The sequence below is a fragment of the Eretmochelys imbricata genome, chromosome 8, assembly GCF_965152235.1.
Source record: "Eretmochelys imbricata isolate rEreImb1 chromosome 8, rEreImb1.hap1, whole genome shotgun sequence".
NCBI lineage: Eukaryota > Metazoa > Chordata > Testudines > Cheloniidae > Eretmochelys > Eretmochelys imbricata.
Window position 1 is genome coordinate 63589736 of NC_135579.1, and position 17108 is coordinate 63606843.

Here is a 17108-nt window from a genome sequence, read left to right on the forward strand (position 1 = left end):
GCACCCTTTTCAACAGAACCTACTTCATCAGGAAATAGATCATTTGTTATGCCTAGGGGCCATAGAACCAGTCCTGGCACAACTCAGGAGCAAGCGGTTTTACTCCCATTATTTCCTGATCCCCAAGGCGAAGGGAGTTGGAGGCCCATTCTAGATCTAAGGGCATTAAACAAATATGGGAAGGCACAGAAGTTCAAGATGGTCATGTTAGCAGCCATTATTCCAGCTCTAGAGCAAAGAGATTGATTTCTGGCCCTTGAGCTACACAATGCCTACTTCCATATCTCGATATAACTGTCATACAGGAGATTCCTATGGCTTACCTTTGGGTAGGACCTTTATCAGTATAGGCTGTTCCATTCAGAGTATTCTCCAGCCTTCTCTCCATCATAGCAGCACACTAAACCCAATACAGCGACTGGAGTTTATCAGCGCCAACCTCAATGCAGTACAAGTGAGAGCATTCCTCCCACTACACAGACTTACCACCCTTACAAGTCTCATAGAGACAGTCCAGACCAGCCCCAAACATCAGCTAGGAACTGCCTGCAGCTGCTAGGTCATACGACAGCACGCACCTTTATCATTCCAAATGCCCAGATGTTCATGAAGTGTCTTTAGATGCAGCTCACATCTGTCTAGTCCTCTAACAGGGACAGACTAACCAAACTGTTATCACTGCCCTTCACAGTAAAGCACTCCCTGGATTGGTGGAAAGACCCATCCAATATCCGAGCAGGCATTCCATTCGTGCAACCGCCACTGACGCTGACTCTAACAATGGATGTCTCCCTAATAGGCTGGGGAGCTCACCTATACAACCACAAGGTTCAGTGCACAAGTGGCCTTTCACAGAAGTGATCCTCCATACCAATGTTTGGAACTAAGAGCTGTCAGGAATGCCTGTGCACACTTTCTGCCTTCCATCAAGAACACCCACACTAAGGTCATGATGGACAATATGACCTGTATGTTTTACATAAATCACCAGGGGAGTGCCAGATGTCCCTCCCTCTGCACTGAAGCACTCAAACTTTGGAATTGATGCATCCATCACAATGTGCTTATCTCAGCTGTCTATGTACCAGGGATACAGAACTTGACAGCTGACAGTCTCAGTTGGAATTTTTCTCATGACCACGAAGAGCAACTGAACTCAGAGGTGCTTCAAAATATATTTGCCCTTTGGGGAACCCCGACTATGGATCTCTTCGCTACTTACCGAAACAAGAAATGTCCTTGTTATTGCTGCAGGGCCAGTCCGGAGAAACATTCACTGGGAGATGCCCTCTTCCTCCCATAGGATGGGAACCTCTTGTATGCCTTTCCCCGGTTTCCTCTTCTATCCAAGGTACTGTTGAAAATTCAATGAGACAAAGGGAGAGTTATCCTGATTGCCGCCTCCTGGCCAAGACAAGTCTGGTTCCCTTACCTGACACAGATGGCAATATGTTCTCCAGTTCCTCTTTGACCCATTCCTTACCTGCTCTCTCAAAACAATGGGCTGATCCTTCATCCCAACCTGCAGATCATCTGTCTCCAGCCTTGGCTCCTTCTTGGATCCAAGGCTTAGAGGCAGAATGCTCTGACAAGGTGAAAGATATGTTTCTACACAGCTGAAAGTTGACCACTCGATGTACGTACCTAAAAAATGGAAATGATTCCAAGTGTGTTGTCATTATAAGCACATAGACCCAACTTCATCTTCCCCTCTCTTATTTTACACGACATTTTAGACCTCAAGAGGTCAAAACTCTCACTCAGCTCCCTTAAGGTACATCTCACGTCAAAAATGGTTTCCAACACCAAGTAGATGGATACTCAGTGTTTGATCACCTGCTGATACATAGATTCCTTAAGGGCATTGGGAATCTCTTCCCACATGTGAGACCACCTACTTCAGCCTGGGATCTTAATCTAGTTCTCAGGGCTTTGATTAGACCTCCCTTTGAGCCCATGGCAACTTGCTCTCTCTTACACCTGTCCATGTAGGGGCGACAGGTTTGTATAATTTTTGATGGTGCCCAGAATGGGTTCAAGTCCCAACCCACCACACCTGCCTAAGGCTCTGGGAGGGAGATTAGGTGCGGGAGGGGGTTTGGGGTGCAGGCTCTGTGAGAAAGTTTGGGTGCGGGAGGGGTGTGAGCTCTGGGACGGAGTTTGGGTGCTGGGTGCAGGCTCTGGGCTGGGACAGGGGGTTTGGGGTGCTGGGTGCGGGAGCAGGTTTGGGTGCTGGGTGCGGGCTCTGGGCTGGGACAGAGGGAGGCGGGTGCAGGGCATGGGGCTGGGGATGAGGAGTTTGTGGTGCAGCAAGCAGGCAGCCTCAGAGCTGGGGACCAGAGAGGACTCCCCCTAGCCCTCTCCCCACTGGCAGGCTGCTGCTTAGGAGGTCCAGCCAGGATAAGCCCCCTCCCCCCCCGGAGCCAACTCGGAGTCGCCTGCTGGGGTGTGTGTGGAGGGGGGATGCCATGCACCTCCTCCCCTCCTCTGGCGAAGCAGCTGCATCAGCCTGCCCCTTGTGCCACTCCCTTTTTTTTGCCATTTCCTGTTTTTTCCCCAAAACTACATTGTGACATCAGGGAGGCGCTTCTGCATATGCTAGATGTTAGAAGAGCACTACCCCTCTACTGGGACAGAGCTAAGGACTTCAGGAAGTCCCCATAACTCTTCCTTTCACTCACGGAAAGATCCAAACACTCAGCAATATCGGTTCAAAGACTATCCAAATGGGTCTCTGGTTTCATTAATTGCTGTTATCAGGGGAGCAACCTGCTGCCTCCATCCGGAGTCCGTATGCACTCCATGAGGTCAATTTCTACCTCGGTCACAAATCTTGGAAATCTGCAGAACAGCAACTTCGGCCTCTGCCAGCACTTTCGCAGAACATTATGTGATCACTGGAAATGCAGTCTCTGATGCCATCTTTGGCTCCGCAGTACTCTTTGTAGTAATAGACTCCACTCCAAAGTCCCAACCTCCAGTCGTGGTGGGTACTGCTTGGGAGTCACCTACAGTGGAGCATCCATAGAGACACTACTCAAAGAAGAAGTTACTCATCTTGTGGAGTAATGATGGTTCTTCGAGATGTGTCCCCCAATGGGTGCTCCCTCCCCTCTACTTCAGAGTTCTCCATAAGGGGTCTGCAGTAGAGAAGGAACTGAGCGGGGTTCGCCTGCGCAGTGCTAGGTAGCCTCAAGGCAGACCATGAGGGAGGGAGAAAACATGTGCTGGCTCACAGACGCATAGACTCATAGATATTAAGGTCAGAAGGGACCATTATGATCATCTTGGCTGACCTCCTGCACAATGCAGGCCACAGAATCTCACCCACCCACTCCTGCAATAAACCTCTCACCTATGTCTGAGCTATTGAAGTCCTCAAATCATGGTTTAAAGACTTCAAGGTGCAGAGAATCATCCAGCAAGAGACCCATGCCCCATGCTGCAGAGGAAGGTGAAAAACCCCCAGGGCCTCTTCCAATCTGCCCTGGAGGAAAATTCCTTCCCGACCCCAAATATGACAATCAGCTGAACCCTGAGCATGTGGGCAAGATTCACCAGTCAGATACCCAGGAAAGAATGATCTGTAGTAAATCAGATCCCACCCCATCTGGACACTTAATGTATGCCTAATGGACACTGCTACCAAAAATCTCTGAGTAGAGGCGCAAGGGCGCAGATACACCTACAGTGGAGCATCCATAGGGACACACATCTTGAATTACCATTGTTACTGCACAAAGTGAGTAACTTCCTCCTATTTTGCATTCTGCAGGACCTGAGTGAATACTCATGAACTAATGCTACATATACTTAGTGGGGATATGTCTTGCAGTTCCTTATGCTGCACTGCCTGGAATCTTTGGACCGATTAAGTGGTCAGCCATAGTTCTTCATGCTGTCTCTTTCCTTCTGGGAGAGCTGGCCTCTCTGGAACTGAGGAACAGTTAAATACAAACAGTTGTTTGATATTTGGCTACCCAACCAAAGTAGATTTATCACATCCCTACTGTCCAACTTTATCTTACTAAGAAGCATTTGGTTTTGTCTGCCAACTTGTGGCCAGAACTGAGAGCAAACTTCACCAAATAGTGTAGACCCCATCTGGTATCTGGACTCCCTGAGTATGCTTCTTGCACATTATCATTGCTGGAACTCATACCATAGTATATTGCTAGTATGTTGGCAGCCATTTTACTAGCTTAACCAAACCATTAGTAGCTGTAGTGAGCTGATTCAGATAATATTGCTCTTTGTATTTTACATTTTTATCCCCTTCTGGGAGTTTTATGCAGGAGTCAGTCCCACCCTTTCACTGTGGCTCAAGCTGGGGGTTGGGGAGTTGGTGGTACTCTCTTAATCTCTACTTTCTTTGTACACCAAGGCGAGATGTTACTCTCAGGAGATTCTGCAGATGCTCAAAACAGGATTGCCTCACAGTGTGGTTTTCATATACCTTTGGGCAGGGCTGGGTTAAGAACCTACTCTACAGGTTAAGAACCTACAGGGCTGGGTTAAGGAACCTACTCTCTGGCTCTCAGGGTCCTATGTTGACATCAGAATCTCAACCTTCATTGAAACATATTGGTTCTAGTCTGCATGGTTTTGAAAATATTCAACTGAACATAACTGGTTTTGTAATGTCTGCATGAGTCTGCAGCAAGAGCCATTAGAGTCAGGAAAGAATCCTTCTGACCCCAGAATTAGAGCTTGGAAGTTGAGGGGGGAGAAAGCGGTGGCTATCTCCTAAATGCCATCCATTCTCTGTTGACTGTACAGTTCTGTGATACTCTTTCGGTTATTTTACCTGCTTTGATCACCAGTGAAATAGTTGGACATCTGAGCCAACCCCATTTAGATTCACAAGGTATTCACCCCACTTAGGAATATCGTTCCAAGCTAAGCGCAGAACCAGGCAGGCATCTTGGCATCACTTACACTCATTCAGTTATTTTTATGGTTTTCCTCACGATCTTTACTTTAGTTTTCCATGTGAAATCTCAGAGTGTGAAGCATATAAAATAACCCTTCCCTCCCCCCCAAAAAAGTGCTGACTGTGACACAGCCCAATTTGAGCCCTGCTTCCCATCAATTGTTTTCTGCCAGCTGGCCAGGAGATACAGTGCATTTAACTAAATGGTAATATTCCCCCCCATCCAGTTGCTGAAATTGCTGTCTGTACCTCCTTCCCATTATTGCAACCCAGATTGAAATAGGAACTAAACAGCTAAGGGCTGAAGCTCAAAAAGAAAGACTCTTCCCACCTATGCAAATACAGTTGTCCTGTACCCTTAGCTGCTTGTCCTTTCAGGGAAGGTGCAGCATATGCTTATACACCTCTCCACTAAGTCATATTGGCCCTGCTCTGCCCAAGTTGGACTGCCTAGCTTTTGGAGAGCTGCCAATTTTGTGAAGCCCTTGCATTCAGTGCAGCCACAGATCCAGGACCTTCACTGATTCCAGTGCCAATATCTGTTGGGAAAGGAGGTAGTCTGTCAAGCAGGTAGGTCATTTGCTGATCCTGAGGCTGTAAATATATATAAACAGTATCTCATTCTACTAGCCAGCAGTGCTACTGACACAGAACAGTCAAAAGAGGATGATGATTTGATGCTCCAAGGGAGAAACTCAGCTCTGCTCTGCTCTTTTTACAATGATTATTTAATCAGAGCTGACACTGGCAACTAACACTCTGCAAAGTCTCCTCATGGATTTGAGAATCATTAGTCGGACACATGTTGGAGCTGTGTTGTCAGGGGCCAGAATGAAAACTGGAAAGGCAAGTGGCTCCTGCAAAGACACTCCTTTCCTCTGGCTAGTCACCTGAGAGTCAAGGATTTGGAGTCCTGAAGGCCCTACCACGTTTGATTGGAAGGGGAACAGAAGAAGTTATTGAAGAAGCTTACACGGCTTTGCCCTTGTTATTTCTGGGGGAGAACTTGGTAGAGTCTAGTTGGCATAGCCACCTCAGCCATAGAGCATAAAGTCCGAGTGTGTTAGGGAGGAAGAGCACAATATGATATGTAGAGAGCTGGCTGGAAAGTTTCAAACAGAATAAAGATTGATTTGTCAAGCATTAAATGTTTTCCAGAAACTTGATAATTTTGTTTGACTTGCATCTTAACCCATCCATGAATCTTAACACAAAACAATTCACTATCGGATAGCCTTTTTGTCACCTCCCTGCAATTTAAAGTGTTCTGTTAAACAGGACTGGTTAATCACTAGAGGATTTGAATAGAATTTTCATACAACTAATGGAATACCATAAGTGCTAACCTGATGTCCTTCATGGGAATTTGTCAGTGACTGTGTTTTCATATGTCTTTTCAGATATGAGATGTGCACCTGCACCAGAGATTCTTTATGGTAAGATTCTAAGTGCTAAGCAGCGAAGGTATTTCCCTGGCGAAAGGGTGCGTTATCGATGTACACAAGGTCTGAGCCTTATTGGGTCTCCGACGGTAACATGTAAGCAAGGGAAGTGGTCCCAACCACCAGAATGCAGAGGTATTTTACTTTCCTATTTCTAAAATAGCCCACTAGTGATGATATTGTTAGAATCAAAAACTTCACTCTCATTCAGAAGCATTTGCTTTCCTGTATCTCTTCTTTTAATACACAATTTTATGCTCACTCGAAAGCCAGAAAGCAAATCTATTTCTAGTCTGTGATGTTCTTGGCAATGGTCATGTGGAGCGTTAATGATAAAATTCTCACATAGGCTCTGGCCCTCAGCTCCTTATTCAAGCAAATCCTCAGTGGATTTCAACGGGAGTTTGGCCTGAGTAACTTCTGAGTAAAGGCTGAGGGCCAAATTTTGCCACCCCTACTCATGTTGAGTAGTTAACATTGACTTCAGTGTACCTAGTGAAACCCACACACCTCCTGGGTGTGGTGCTCTTTCCCTCTCATGGCACAGGGACCACTTAGAGATTAATGAGTCTGCTACAGCCTTAGCTAAGAGCCATATGGCTTTTACCTCATGCCATAGAGGCTCGTGCATTTAGCTCCTGAGGTCCCAGGTTTGATCCTGCCAGCCGATGACCGGGGTCTGTCAGCATTTCACTAGTCTGATGTTAGGCCTTCAGGATTTGACCCACAACATAATGTGAATAAGGTTGCATGATGGTGCTCTTTTTTGTATTTTCTAGGACCACAGTTTCACTACCACTTCCAGATGAGCTAGACAATACACAAGAGACAATTAGTGAAATGCCCACTCCATTGAAGTCAGTGGAAAAAACTTTGTTTGACTTCAGTAGGACCAGGATAACACCACATATCATTAAGCTTCCAGAAAAAAGTGATGTCACTCTACTGGTTCATTTTTTTTGACATACCAGGATTTCATTGGCTGTCTGGGTGAATATGAATATTAAAAAAAAAATCTGCAGAGTAACAGCACCTTTTTCTGAAAGCCAAAATTGTGATTCTAAAAACTAACTAGATACTAATCTGCAACAATTGTTTACATTGATTGGTACTATGACTAAGGCTAAGATTATGACATGGAGATCACAGAAGTCATGGAATCCGTGACTTTCAGAAACTTCTGTCACATTTTCTGCTTCAGCCTCAGGGCAATGTAATGTAGTAATGGCAGAAAAAATTGTGAAATACATATATGTTAACATGCGTTATTTCTAAGGCTGTCAAACAATGAAAAAATTAATCACGATTAATCACGAAACTAAAAACATCACAATTAATCCTAGTTTTAATAGCAGCCCTCTAGAATGGTGGTTGAAGCATGAAGGGGCCTATGAAAGTTTAGCATTTCTGGCATGTAAATAACTTCCAATGCCAGCTACAACAGTGCTATGTGAATGCCTTTTCTCACTTTCAGGTGGCATTGTAAATAAAAAGCAGGCAGCATTATCTCCCGTAAACTTAAACAAACTTGTTTGTCTTAGCGATTGGCTGAATAAGAAGTAGGACTGAGTGGACTTGTAGGCTCTAAAGTTTTACATTATTTTGTTTTTGAGTGCAGTTATGTAACAAAAAAATCTATATTTGTAAGTTGCACGTTCATGATAGAGATTGCACTACAGTACTTGTATGAGGTGAATTGAAAAATACTATTTCTTTTGTTTATCCTTTTACAGTGCAAATGTTTGTAATAAAAATATAAAGTGATCACCATACACTTTGTATTCTGTGTTGTAATTGAAATCAATATATTTGAAAATGTAGAAAAAAATCCAAAATATTTATAATACATTTAAATTGGTATTCTGTTATTGCTTAACGGGGCAATTGAATCTGTGAATAATCACTATTAATTTTTTTAATTGAGTTAATCTGTTTTGAGTTGTTTGTGTGAGTTAACAGTGATTGACAGCCCTAATTTCATTTTAGCAAAAATATTTTTTATGCAGCTAGTACATTTCTAAATAAAGCCTTAAGGTCAGAGGAATAAGGGAGGAATGTTAATATATATAAAATCAGAGTTTTAGCTGAAAATATTCTTATGCATTTACTGTATTTTAAATAGTCATTAAATAATTATACAAAGTCTTAATGATAGAGGCATAAAGGAGAAGTGTTAATACATATATAGAATGCTGTACTTTTAGTAGAATATATTCTTTTTATGCAGTTAGTGCATTTCTAAATAGTCATTACATAATTTAATCATTCATCAATAATTCTTTGTGGAATTGTATAATCAACTTTATTTAGAATTGTACTAACTGCATACATTTTTTTTGTAAAAATAATTCTCTATATATTCTTCTATAGAAATGTACTATTAAAAATATTTTCCTCTAAGAGTGAGGAATATTCATGTTCACCTGTGTCTTAACACTTCTTTATTTGGCCATTACTAAGATTTTTGTAAACTATTAATGTACTAACTGTCATTTTTCTCTCGAGATGCATGTTAGCCTCTCTATTTTTCTGTTAAAACTTTGCATACTTTTTTACTAGACTTTATTTAGAATTGCACTAAATATATAAAATGTTTTCTTGCCAAAACAAGGAAAGGGCAAGAAACATATTTCTTTAATTCTAATGCATCTAATAAGAGTAAATTAAATAGAAAGGCAAAAATTTTTTTCAAAATGGCCACCAGTGCCAGAAATGCACAATTCTAAAAATGAGATCTAGGGATGAGACATAAGGCAAAAGAAGCAGGTCATAAAGCAAAAAAGGGCTCAGGGAAACCTGTCAAATTATAAGATCAGTACAAGTAAAGCTTTTTTACTACCCATGTTAATTTGTAGCCTTAGCGTTTTCAAAATTTTACCTTGTTTATCCTAATCCCTTTCTATGAGAAGAGAAACAGAGAAAGGAAATGGCAGCTGGCATTTGAAAGTACATTTCAAATTATAAGTTTGGCTTCTCTATTAATTACTTTTAAAATCCACCTCACTGAGGGACCTTTCCAAAGGGCAAAGCTTAGCTACATTTATGAGTTCATCAATTATAGGGACATCAAGAGGCTTTCCTGTCCTCAGATTCATTCTTTCCTTTCTCCCTTCATTTTTTGTACTATTCACACCCGTTTATCTCTCTAGTGTTATTCTGCATTTCATATTCTACTCCTTTGGTGTGTATTATCCCAACTTCTATTTAGTGTGCATCCTCTTATCATTATTTTATCCTCAATCTCGCTCTTCTATCAATATTTAGATACTATGGTAATGTCATAATTCACAATAGTCTGAGACAAGTGTTGGGTGCATCCAACACTCTACATGGTAATATGGTCATGGAGAGAGTAGGTACTGTACATGGATGCACTCCTCAGTGATAAAAAGCAGGTTGATTGGTCCACATGAGCCTGAGGAGGAGAGGAGTTGGGCCAAAGCCTCTCACTTTCCATTTCCCTGCTAGTCAGTGTTTAAGGCAGAATGGTGGGATTAGTAGGGCAGAGATGATTGACCCAAAAGATCTCAAACTAACCTACATTCTCTGCTTGAAAAGCAACCTGGAATCGGGTCTTCACAAAGCTGGAGTAGCTAGTTACCTATTTTGTCATCAGTTCCATAGTGTTAGTTGTTAATAAACAAATATCATGCTGCTTCAACTATAAAGCTAAAACTTTCAGTCTTTTGTGTTCAGTTCCAATATCAGGCTCATTCTTTTTCACATTTCCCTTGGGATTTTTCCGGTTCTGTCAGAGTATATTGGTAGCGGTGTTGTGTAATGTTTGTGATCTTACAGCATTTACTGTAAATAATCGCTGATGCAAATATTCTCTATTTCTATACTTACTTTTAGAGGCTGCTGGAAAGTGTGGGCCCCCACCTGTTATTGATAATGGAGACACCATTGCCTTTGCACAGCCAGTATATGAATCAGGTTCAACCGTGGATTATAAATGCAAAAGTTTACACAGAATGAGGGGACTTCAATTTGTTCGCTGTGAGTTTGGCGAATGGACAGATCCACCAGTTTGCTTAGGTAGGTACAGAAATCTAATATATGAAAAAGAACTGTGATGAGTATATGTTTTTCATATTATGAGCCCAATTCTGATGTCACATGTACTGGCGTAACACCACATTAATTCCATCAGTCTGAATGGAGTTACTCCTGGTTTAGACAGGAATATGTTAGGGGAAGACTCTCCTTTTTAGGGATATCACTGCAGATTTTTTTTAAAAGATCTGGAAATGGCAAACAGCCATGCCATTATAAGTATTTAGAATGTACCCCCAAAATAATATCTCAGTTAAAACCTGTAAAAACCCACTACAATAAACCAATGTTTACTGTAAATGAAAAGATGTATTCAAATATATTTTTAGTTGAAAAGCTTTCAATTAAAGTAGATGCTATGAACTGCAATTCAGTAATTTACGGAATGGCATGAGGAATATTGGTCATTGCTCTTTAGTGCCAGGAGTAGACATGATGATGGCATGAGCAGCAGCGGATTCCGCTTTTGCCTAGGGGGTGCTCTAAGAGCATAAAACTAATGTTGTCTGCTCTACACCCGTGTCTTTCTAACCTCCATATGCTCAGAGTGAGCCTGGTCTACACTATCACGGTAAATCGATCTAACTTACACAACTTCAGTAACTAAAATTGATGTAGTTAGATCCACTTACAGTGGTGGCTACACTGTGTTGTGTTGACGGGAGAGCATCTCCCGTCGACTTCCCTTATGCTTCTCAGGGAGGTGGAGTACACAAAATGATGGGAGTGCACTCTCCCATCAATTTAGCGTGTCTTCATCAGACCCCCTAAATCTACACTCGTTGCATTGATTGCAGCAGTGTCAATCTACTGGTAAGTGTAGACATGCCCTCATGAGAGAATGGCTGGAGTATATTGTGGTGCAGTGTTCCAAAGCTGTGCAACTGCTTCTGTGTAGTTCCTAAATTATGGTGAACTTAAATTGTGGGCTGGTTTGTCCTGGACCTGACTTCACACATCGGGAATCACCTGACATGTCCCCTTTCTCTCCTGCCATGTCACCTATACAAAAGGGATGGGGGATGACAATGGGGAGCCTGATTTGCTAGCTTTATGCCAGCAAAGAGCATCCTTCCACGTGAAGAGTATTCTGTTGGCCAGGTATGGTTAGATTGTGGCCCATTTGAATTAGCTGAGTGGCACAAAGGGGCCACATTGTAAAAAGGAATCAAATCTTCTCTCTCTCTCTGTTCATCTAGCCCCTGTCTCCTCTCAGTCCCTTCCCACAATATCACACTCTGAAAACTGTTTGGTGTGAAAGCCTCCTTCTCTAGAGTTCCTTTGTGTTCTCTCAGCCATACCATCTCTCCTTTACTTTTCAAATCTTGTCTGAAAATATTTCCCTGTTTTATTTAACTATGTAAAGCTTTTGGGGACAGGGTCAGTGTCAATACAGTTAGTGAATCAAATTTCCAATAATAGACCCACATGTACGTAATGACATTACATTTTTATTTTTCCAGAGCCATGTACAGCATCCCCAGAAGAGATGGAAAAAAACAATCTTGAGCTGAAATGGAGGGAGACCACTAAATTGTATTCAGAAAGTGGAGATTTTATTGAATTTGTCTGTAAAAGGGAATATATGAGGGATCCAACATCTTCTGCATTTAGAGTAGAGTGTATGGAGGGGAAATTAGCATATCCTAAATGTAAGAAAAGTGGTAAGTAATCTCCAATTAAACTACAGTACTGGTGAATCATCTGACTAAAAGATGTCTTAATTTTTACTGAGGAATTCTAGGGTTTAAAAATACAAAAATGTATGGCAGAGTGGCACTATTGTGATGGTACCATATAAACTCATGGGAAAGCATGGATCCTGACCCAGACCTCTTGCAATCTAAATAGACATGACAAATGGAGGTAAAGAGATGCAGCTTGCAAGCAAAGTGACCACACTACTACTTGACTTGGGACAATCATCCTCTGCCATCTGGGCTTCTGTGGGTTACAGACAAGACAGAAAAACTTTGCAAATGTCGAGGCTTACCCAACTTCTCTGGCTGACCCAGTTCCTCACTTCCATTGTGGTCTGCACTCCTTTGATATCCCTCTGAAGCTGATTTTTAGCTCCTAAATCCTTGCTTCAGCAAGCACTGTGAACAGGTTACATGTTAGGCAAAGGTCCCCTAATCTCCTCTAGTTCCTAGGAAACTTTCTGGTCCATGGGAGTCAGTTTGCTTGTCACCTCATTTATCTGCCTTGCCGGTCCAGAGTGGGAGTGTTGCAGCTGGCCTTCTCAGTCTGCCCAGATACTTTGTAGCTGCTGCCTGAAGAAAGATTTAGGCCATGTCTATACTTACAAGCTGACAGCGGCACAGTTGTACCAACACAGCTGTGCCGGTGTCAGAGGGCTCGTGTAGCCTTGTTATGCCGATGGAAGAGAGCTCTCCTGTCAACATAATAAAACCAGCTCAATGAGATCTCTCATTGGCATCGCGCTGTGCATGTGTGCGCTTATAACAGCAAAAGTTATGTTGCTCAGCGGGTATTTTTTCACACCCCTGAGCGACAAAATTTTACCAACATAACTACTAGTGTAGGCCTGGCCTTAGACTGCATGTCATCTCTCAGTCCTTTCTGGTAAGCCTCCCACTGTTGATTCAATAACTTTTGCAAAGTCTCTCGCTCCTGTTTATGTGCTATTTTAATTCCTTTTGGCCATCTTTGACTTTTCGCTTTTTAGCCTAAGCCTTTCACCAGTATTCAGGGTCTTCCACCTTTTTTTATGTTGGGAGGAAAAAATCGGTGTAGTGTCAAGTAGTTCCATGACACAGCCCTTGTTATTTACAAAGAATGGACACAAAGTCCTGTTTCTCTGAACTGTTGGCTCAGACAACAGGAGGTAGTTTCCTTGCTCACAATTCCAAGCCTACCTGTACATTCACCAATCTGACCAAAAAGATCTTTTCTGTCAGGGCCATGCTACCAGAACTTGTATTGCTGTCTCTCCATAGCTTTCTGGCACACTCACACATACACACGTGCGAGCGCACACTCCCTTTCTCCATCCCTCATTTAATCCCCAGCCCTCCTATTGTCAATCCCTAGAGAAACTACTCAACCAGAATTGCTCTAGCTTTTTCCCAGACCTTGCGTATGGTCTAGTCCATGGGCAGTGGTTTCCATTGTGTCAGCTATCACTAGACAAAGGGGCATGTAACTGCTTCCTCATTTAGCCTGAATGAAAGATGAGTTTCATGCCCATCAGATTCACTGACGTCTGTGACTGGTCATAGATCAGGCCTGCTTACTGCAAGCTACTCTATCTCCACTACAACAATACTATCAGTACTATTGATGGAAAAATCTATTTTGTCGTACATCATTCTAGTTCTCCTGTCTTCTGATAAAGAAGAATCATAATTGCTGATCTTCTTCCCATATTAGGATAACTATATCATTGTGGCAATTCCCACATCACCTTTTGTAAACTGGTGTGAGAAATGACACCTCCTTTATAGAATTATGGGAACAGAAGCAAATAATTCATGCATACATATGAAGAAGGCTGGCTGGAAGCAGCTGATAAGAAGTCATGGAACTAAACAGGTTCAAGATCCCTGTTCCAAAAATTCCATCATTTGCTAATAACTACACCATGGATACTGATAAACTACAAAAAGAAAAGGAGTACTTGTGGCACCTTAGAGACTAACCAATTTATTTGAGTATGAGCTTTCGTGAGCTACAGCTGTAGCTCATGCTCAAATAAATTGGTTAGTCTCTAAGGTGCCACAAGTACTCCTTTTCTTTTTGCGAATACGGACTAACACGGCTGTTACTCTGAAACCTGATAAACTACAGTAATATGTATTAAATCAATGTACGGTTTTCTGTGCTACTTTTAAGTTTCAATTCAAAGAAAGTAATTGTTTTTAATATGAAAAGTAGTTGAACCACTGCTGTTCAGGAATAACTGCAATAATATTTGATGGAGTTTGTTCCCATTTACTTTCCAAAAAAGGTTAAAGCCATCCAGTATGAGTTTTATGCCATTCTGTTGAAATAAATATTCTGTTCCTGTGCAATCCATAGGGGATTTGCATGTAATATTTGTTTAAAAAAATTGATGTGTACTAAACTGATTTTCTAGTGTTTGTTCTTTCTTTGACAGGTACTTTAGGATGAATAAAAAGAAGCATCAAGCAGATAATTTTAACTCAGATCTGAGGATCAAAATCCATTGACCAGTTATTTGTAATGTTCAGACATTATGTCCTTTGTCAGTATTTTAGCTTAAATTGATTACATGTATCCGTTCAGTCACTCTTTTTTATGGTTGGTCACAATGGTTTAAAATTAAACCATTAAAATTAAACCATTGTTAGCTGTTGGTGGTCATTCTTCCAGATGTTTTAGTCCATGCAACCAAAAAATGATCCTCTCATCTAGCACAGTTGTACAGAAAACATTGACTTCTCTGGTTAAAGTTTAAACTCATAGTCTTAATTATTTTTCCTTTTTAAAATTAAAGATTTGTATGTTTCATTTACCACTCTTCTTAAAAAGTCTGTTATTTGGACTTGTTTGGGTTTTTTATTAACATCATCATCTGAAGTAAAGCAGGAAGGAATCTTAGGATTTGTAGAAAAATGGAGAAAAAGATGAAAGCCTGCAGCTAATTTAAATAGCAACATGATACATGCATTTGGCAGTGTGTGAATAAATTCTCTATTCCTATTTTCCACTGTATACAATAAACTGGAAATTAGACTAGTGCTGTGACAGAGATGAATCATTATCAGAATCCACACAGACAAATAAATGAAGATAAAGTGAATATTGAGGGGATGCTATATGTAGGGAATGGATCAAGTTCTGGACCTGTGGCATACACAAATAAGCACACGTACACTATAAAAGCTGAAAAAACTGTGCATGTATTTTCCCCAAAATTATGTGAACATTTTTCACATTATTGCAAGACTGCCTGTAGCACTTATGTTACTGATTCTCCTAGTGGAATCCACAATCCAAATTTAGTCACTCAGGCTCCCTATTCAATGCACGGGAAGAGTCAGTCACCCTAGGGTACATCTATGTTTGAGCTCAGATGTGTGATTCCCTGTTTGCATAGAAATACCTGCCCTAGCTGTGCTCAAGCTAGCACCGCACAGGCACCGGCTCAGCCTAGCTTCTGTGAGTACAACCCCACCAGACCCTCAGGTACCTACCTGGGTGGCAAGCCCAAGCTATTGCCCGTGCTGCAGCACCACTGGCTACCCTAGGTGCTAGATTGGGTTGAGTTAGTGTGGGTACATACATGGGATCTGGGCACCACACCTCACAGCTCAAATGTATATGTACCCTTAGACTGGGATTCACAAAAGTCAGTAGGTTGAGCAAGAAGGCACCTAAATCAGATAGTAGGGACTGCCAAGGACAAGGCTGTCATCTAAGCCTCAGTGGTAGCTGAGCACTTTTCTCCACTCAGGATACACAATTGTGAACTATTTCCTGGAGTTAAGCACCTAAGTCAGGTTAGCTCTTTCTCATAAAATACACACCACTAGGTGATGGTGCCATTATACCCTACAGCACGCCCACACACACGTAGGTAAAGACCTAAGCGAATAGCCTGATGCTGAGCAGGGACTTGAATTCAGATCATGCAGGCTATTCACTAACTACTAGGCAATCAGTTATTCAGGCGTATGTCTTTCTCAAGTCTCCAATTGTAGCTGTTCCACTTTGTCTGCATAACTAATTTAAAAATTCATTAGAACGGGGACTTGAACTTGGGACTCCTACATATGAAAGAGTCTCCGAAAACTGGGTGATTGGGCAACAAGATGGCAGATGGAATTGAATATTGATAAATGCAAAATAATGCACATTGGAAAACATAATCCCACTTACACATAAAATGATGGGGTCTAAATTAGCTGTTACCACTCAAGAAAGATCTTGGAGTCATTGTGGATAGTTTTCAACATCCACTCAATGTGCAGCGGCAGTCAGTAAAGCTAATGGAGTGTGGGGAATCATTAGGAAAGAGGTAGATAAAATAGAAAATATCACATTGGTTCTATATAAATCTATGGTATACCCACATCTTGAATACGGATGAAGATCTGGTCATCCCATCTCAAAAAAAAATTGGAATTGGAAGAGGTACAGAAAGGGGCAATAAAAAAGATTAGGGAAATGGAATAGATTCCATATGAGGAGAGATTAGTAAAACTGGGACTTTTCAGCTTGGAAAAGAAATAACTAAGGGGGGATATGATAGAGGTCTACACAATCATGACTGGTGTGGAGTAAGTAAATAATGAAGTGTTCTTTACTCCTCCTCATAACACAAGAACTAGGGATCATCAAATGAAATTAATAGGCAGCAGGTTTAAAAACAAACAAACAGGAAGTATTTCTTCACACAATGCACAGTCAGCCTGTGGAACTCTTTGCCAGAAGATGTTGTGAAGAATAAGGTTATAACAGGGTTCAAAAAGGAACTAGATAAACTCATGGAGGATAGGGCCATCTATGGCTATTAGCCAGGATGGGCACAGATGCAAAACTGTGCTCTGAAGTGTCCCTACTCTCGGTTTGCCAGAAGCTGGGAATAGGCTACAAGGGATGGGTTACTAGATGATTACCTGTTCTGTTCATTCCCTCTGCAGAACCTGGTCTTGGCCAGTGTTGGAAGACAAGATCCTGGACTAGATGGA

At 41.7% G+C, this 17108-nt stretch overlaps 1 protein-coding gene across 1 annotated transcript in view; it reads left to right on the plus strand.

Moving 5' to 3' along the window:
• Window positions 1-14874, plus strand: part of CFH (complement factor H) — an 87818-nt gene extending 72944 nt beyond the window's left edge. The window contains exons 20-23 of the mRNA XM_077824428.1: window positions 6334-6510; window positions 10231-10413; window positions 11895-12095; window positions 14552-14874. Coding sequence (XP_077680554.1) covers window positions 6334-6510; window positions 10231-10413; window positions 11895-12095; window positions 14552-14565 — 575 coding nt within the window. The 3' untranslated portion in view covers window positions 14566-14874. The remainder of the gene's footprint in view (window positions 1-6333; window positions 6511-10230; window positions 10414-11894; window positions 12096-14551) is intronic.
• Window positions 14875-17108: the final 2234 nt, after the last annotated feature.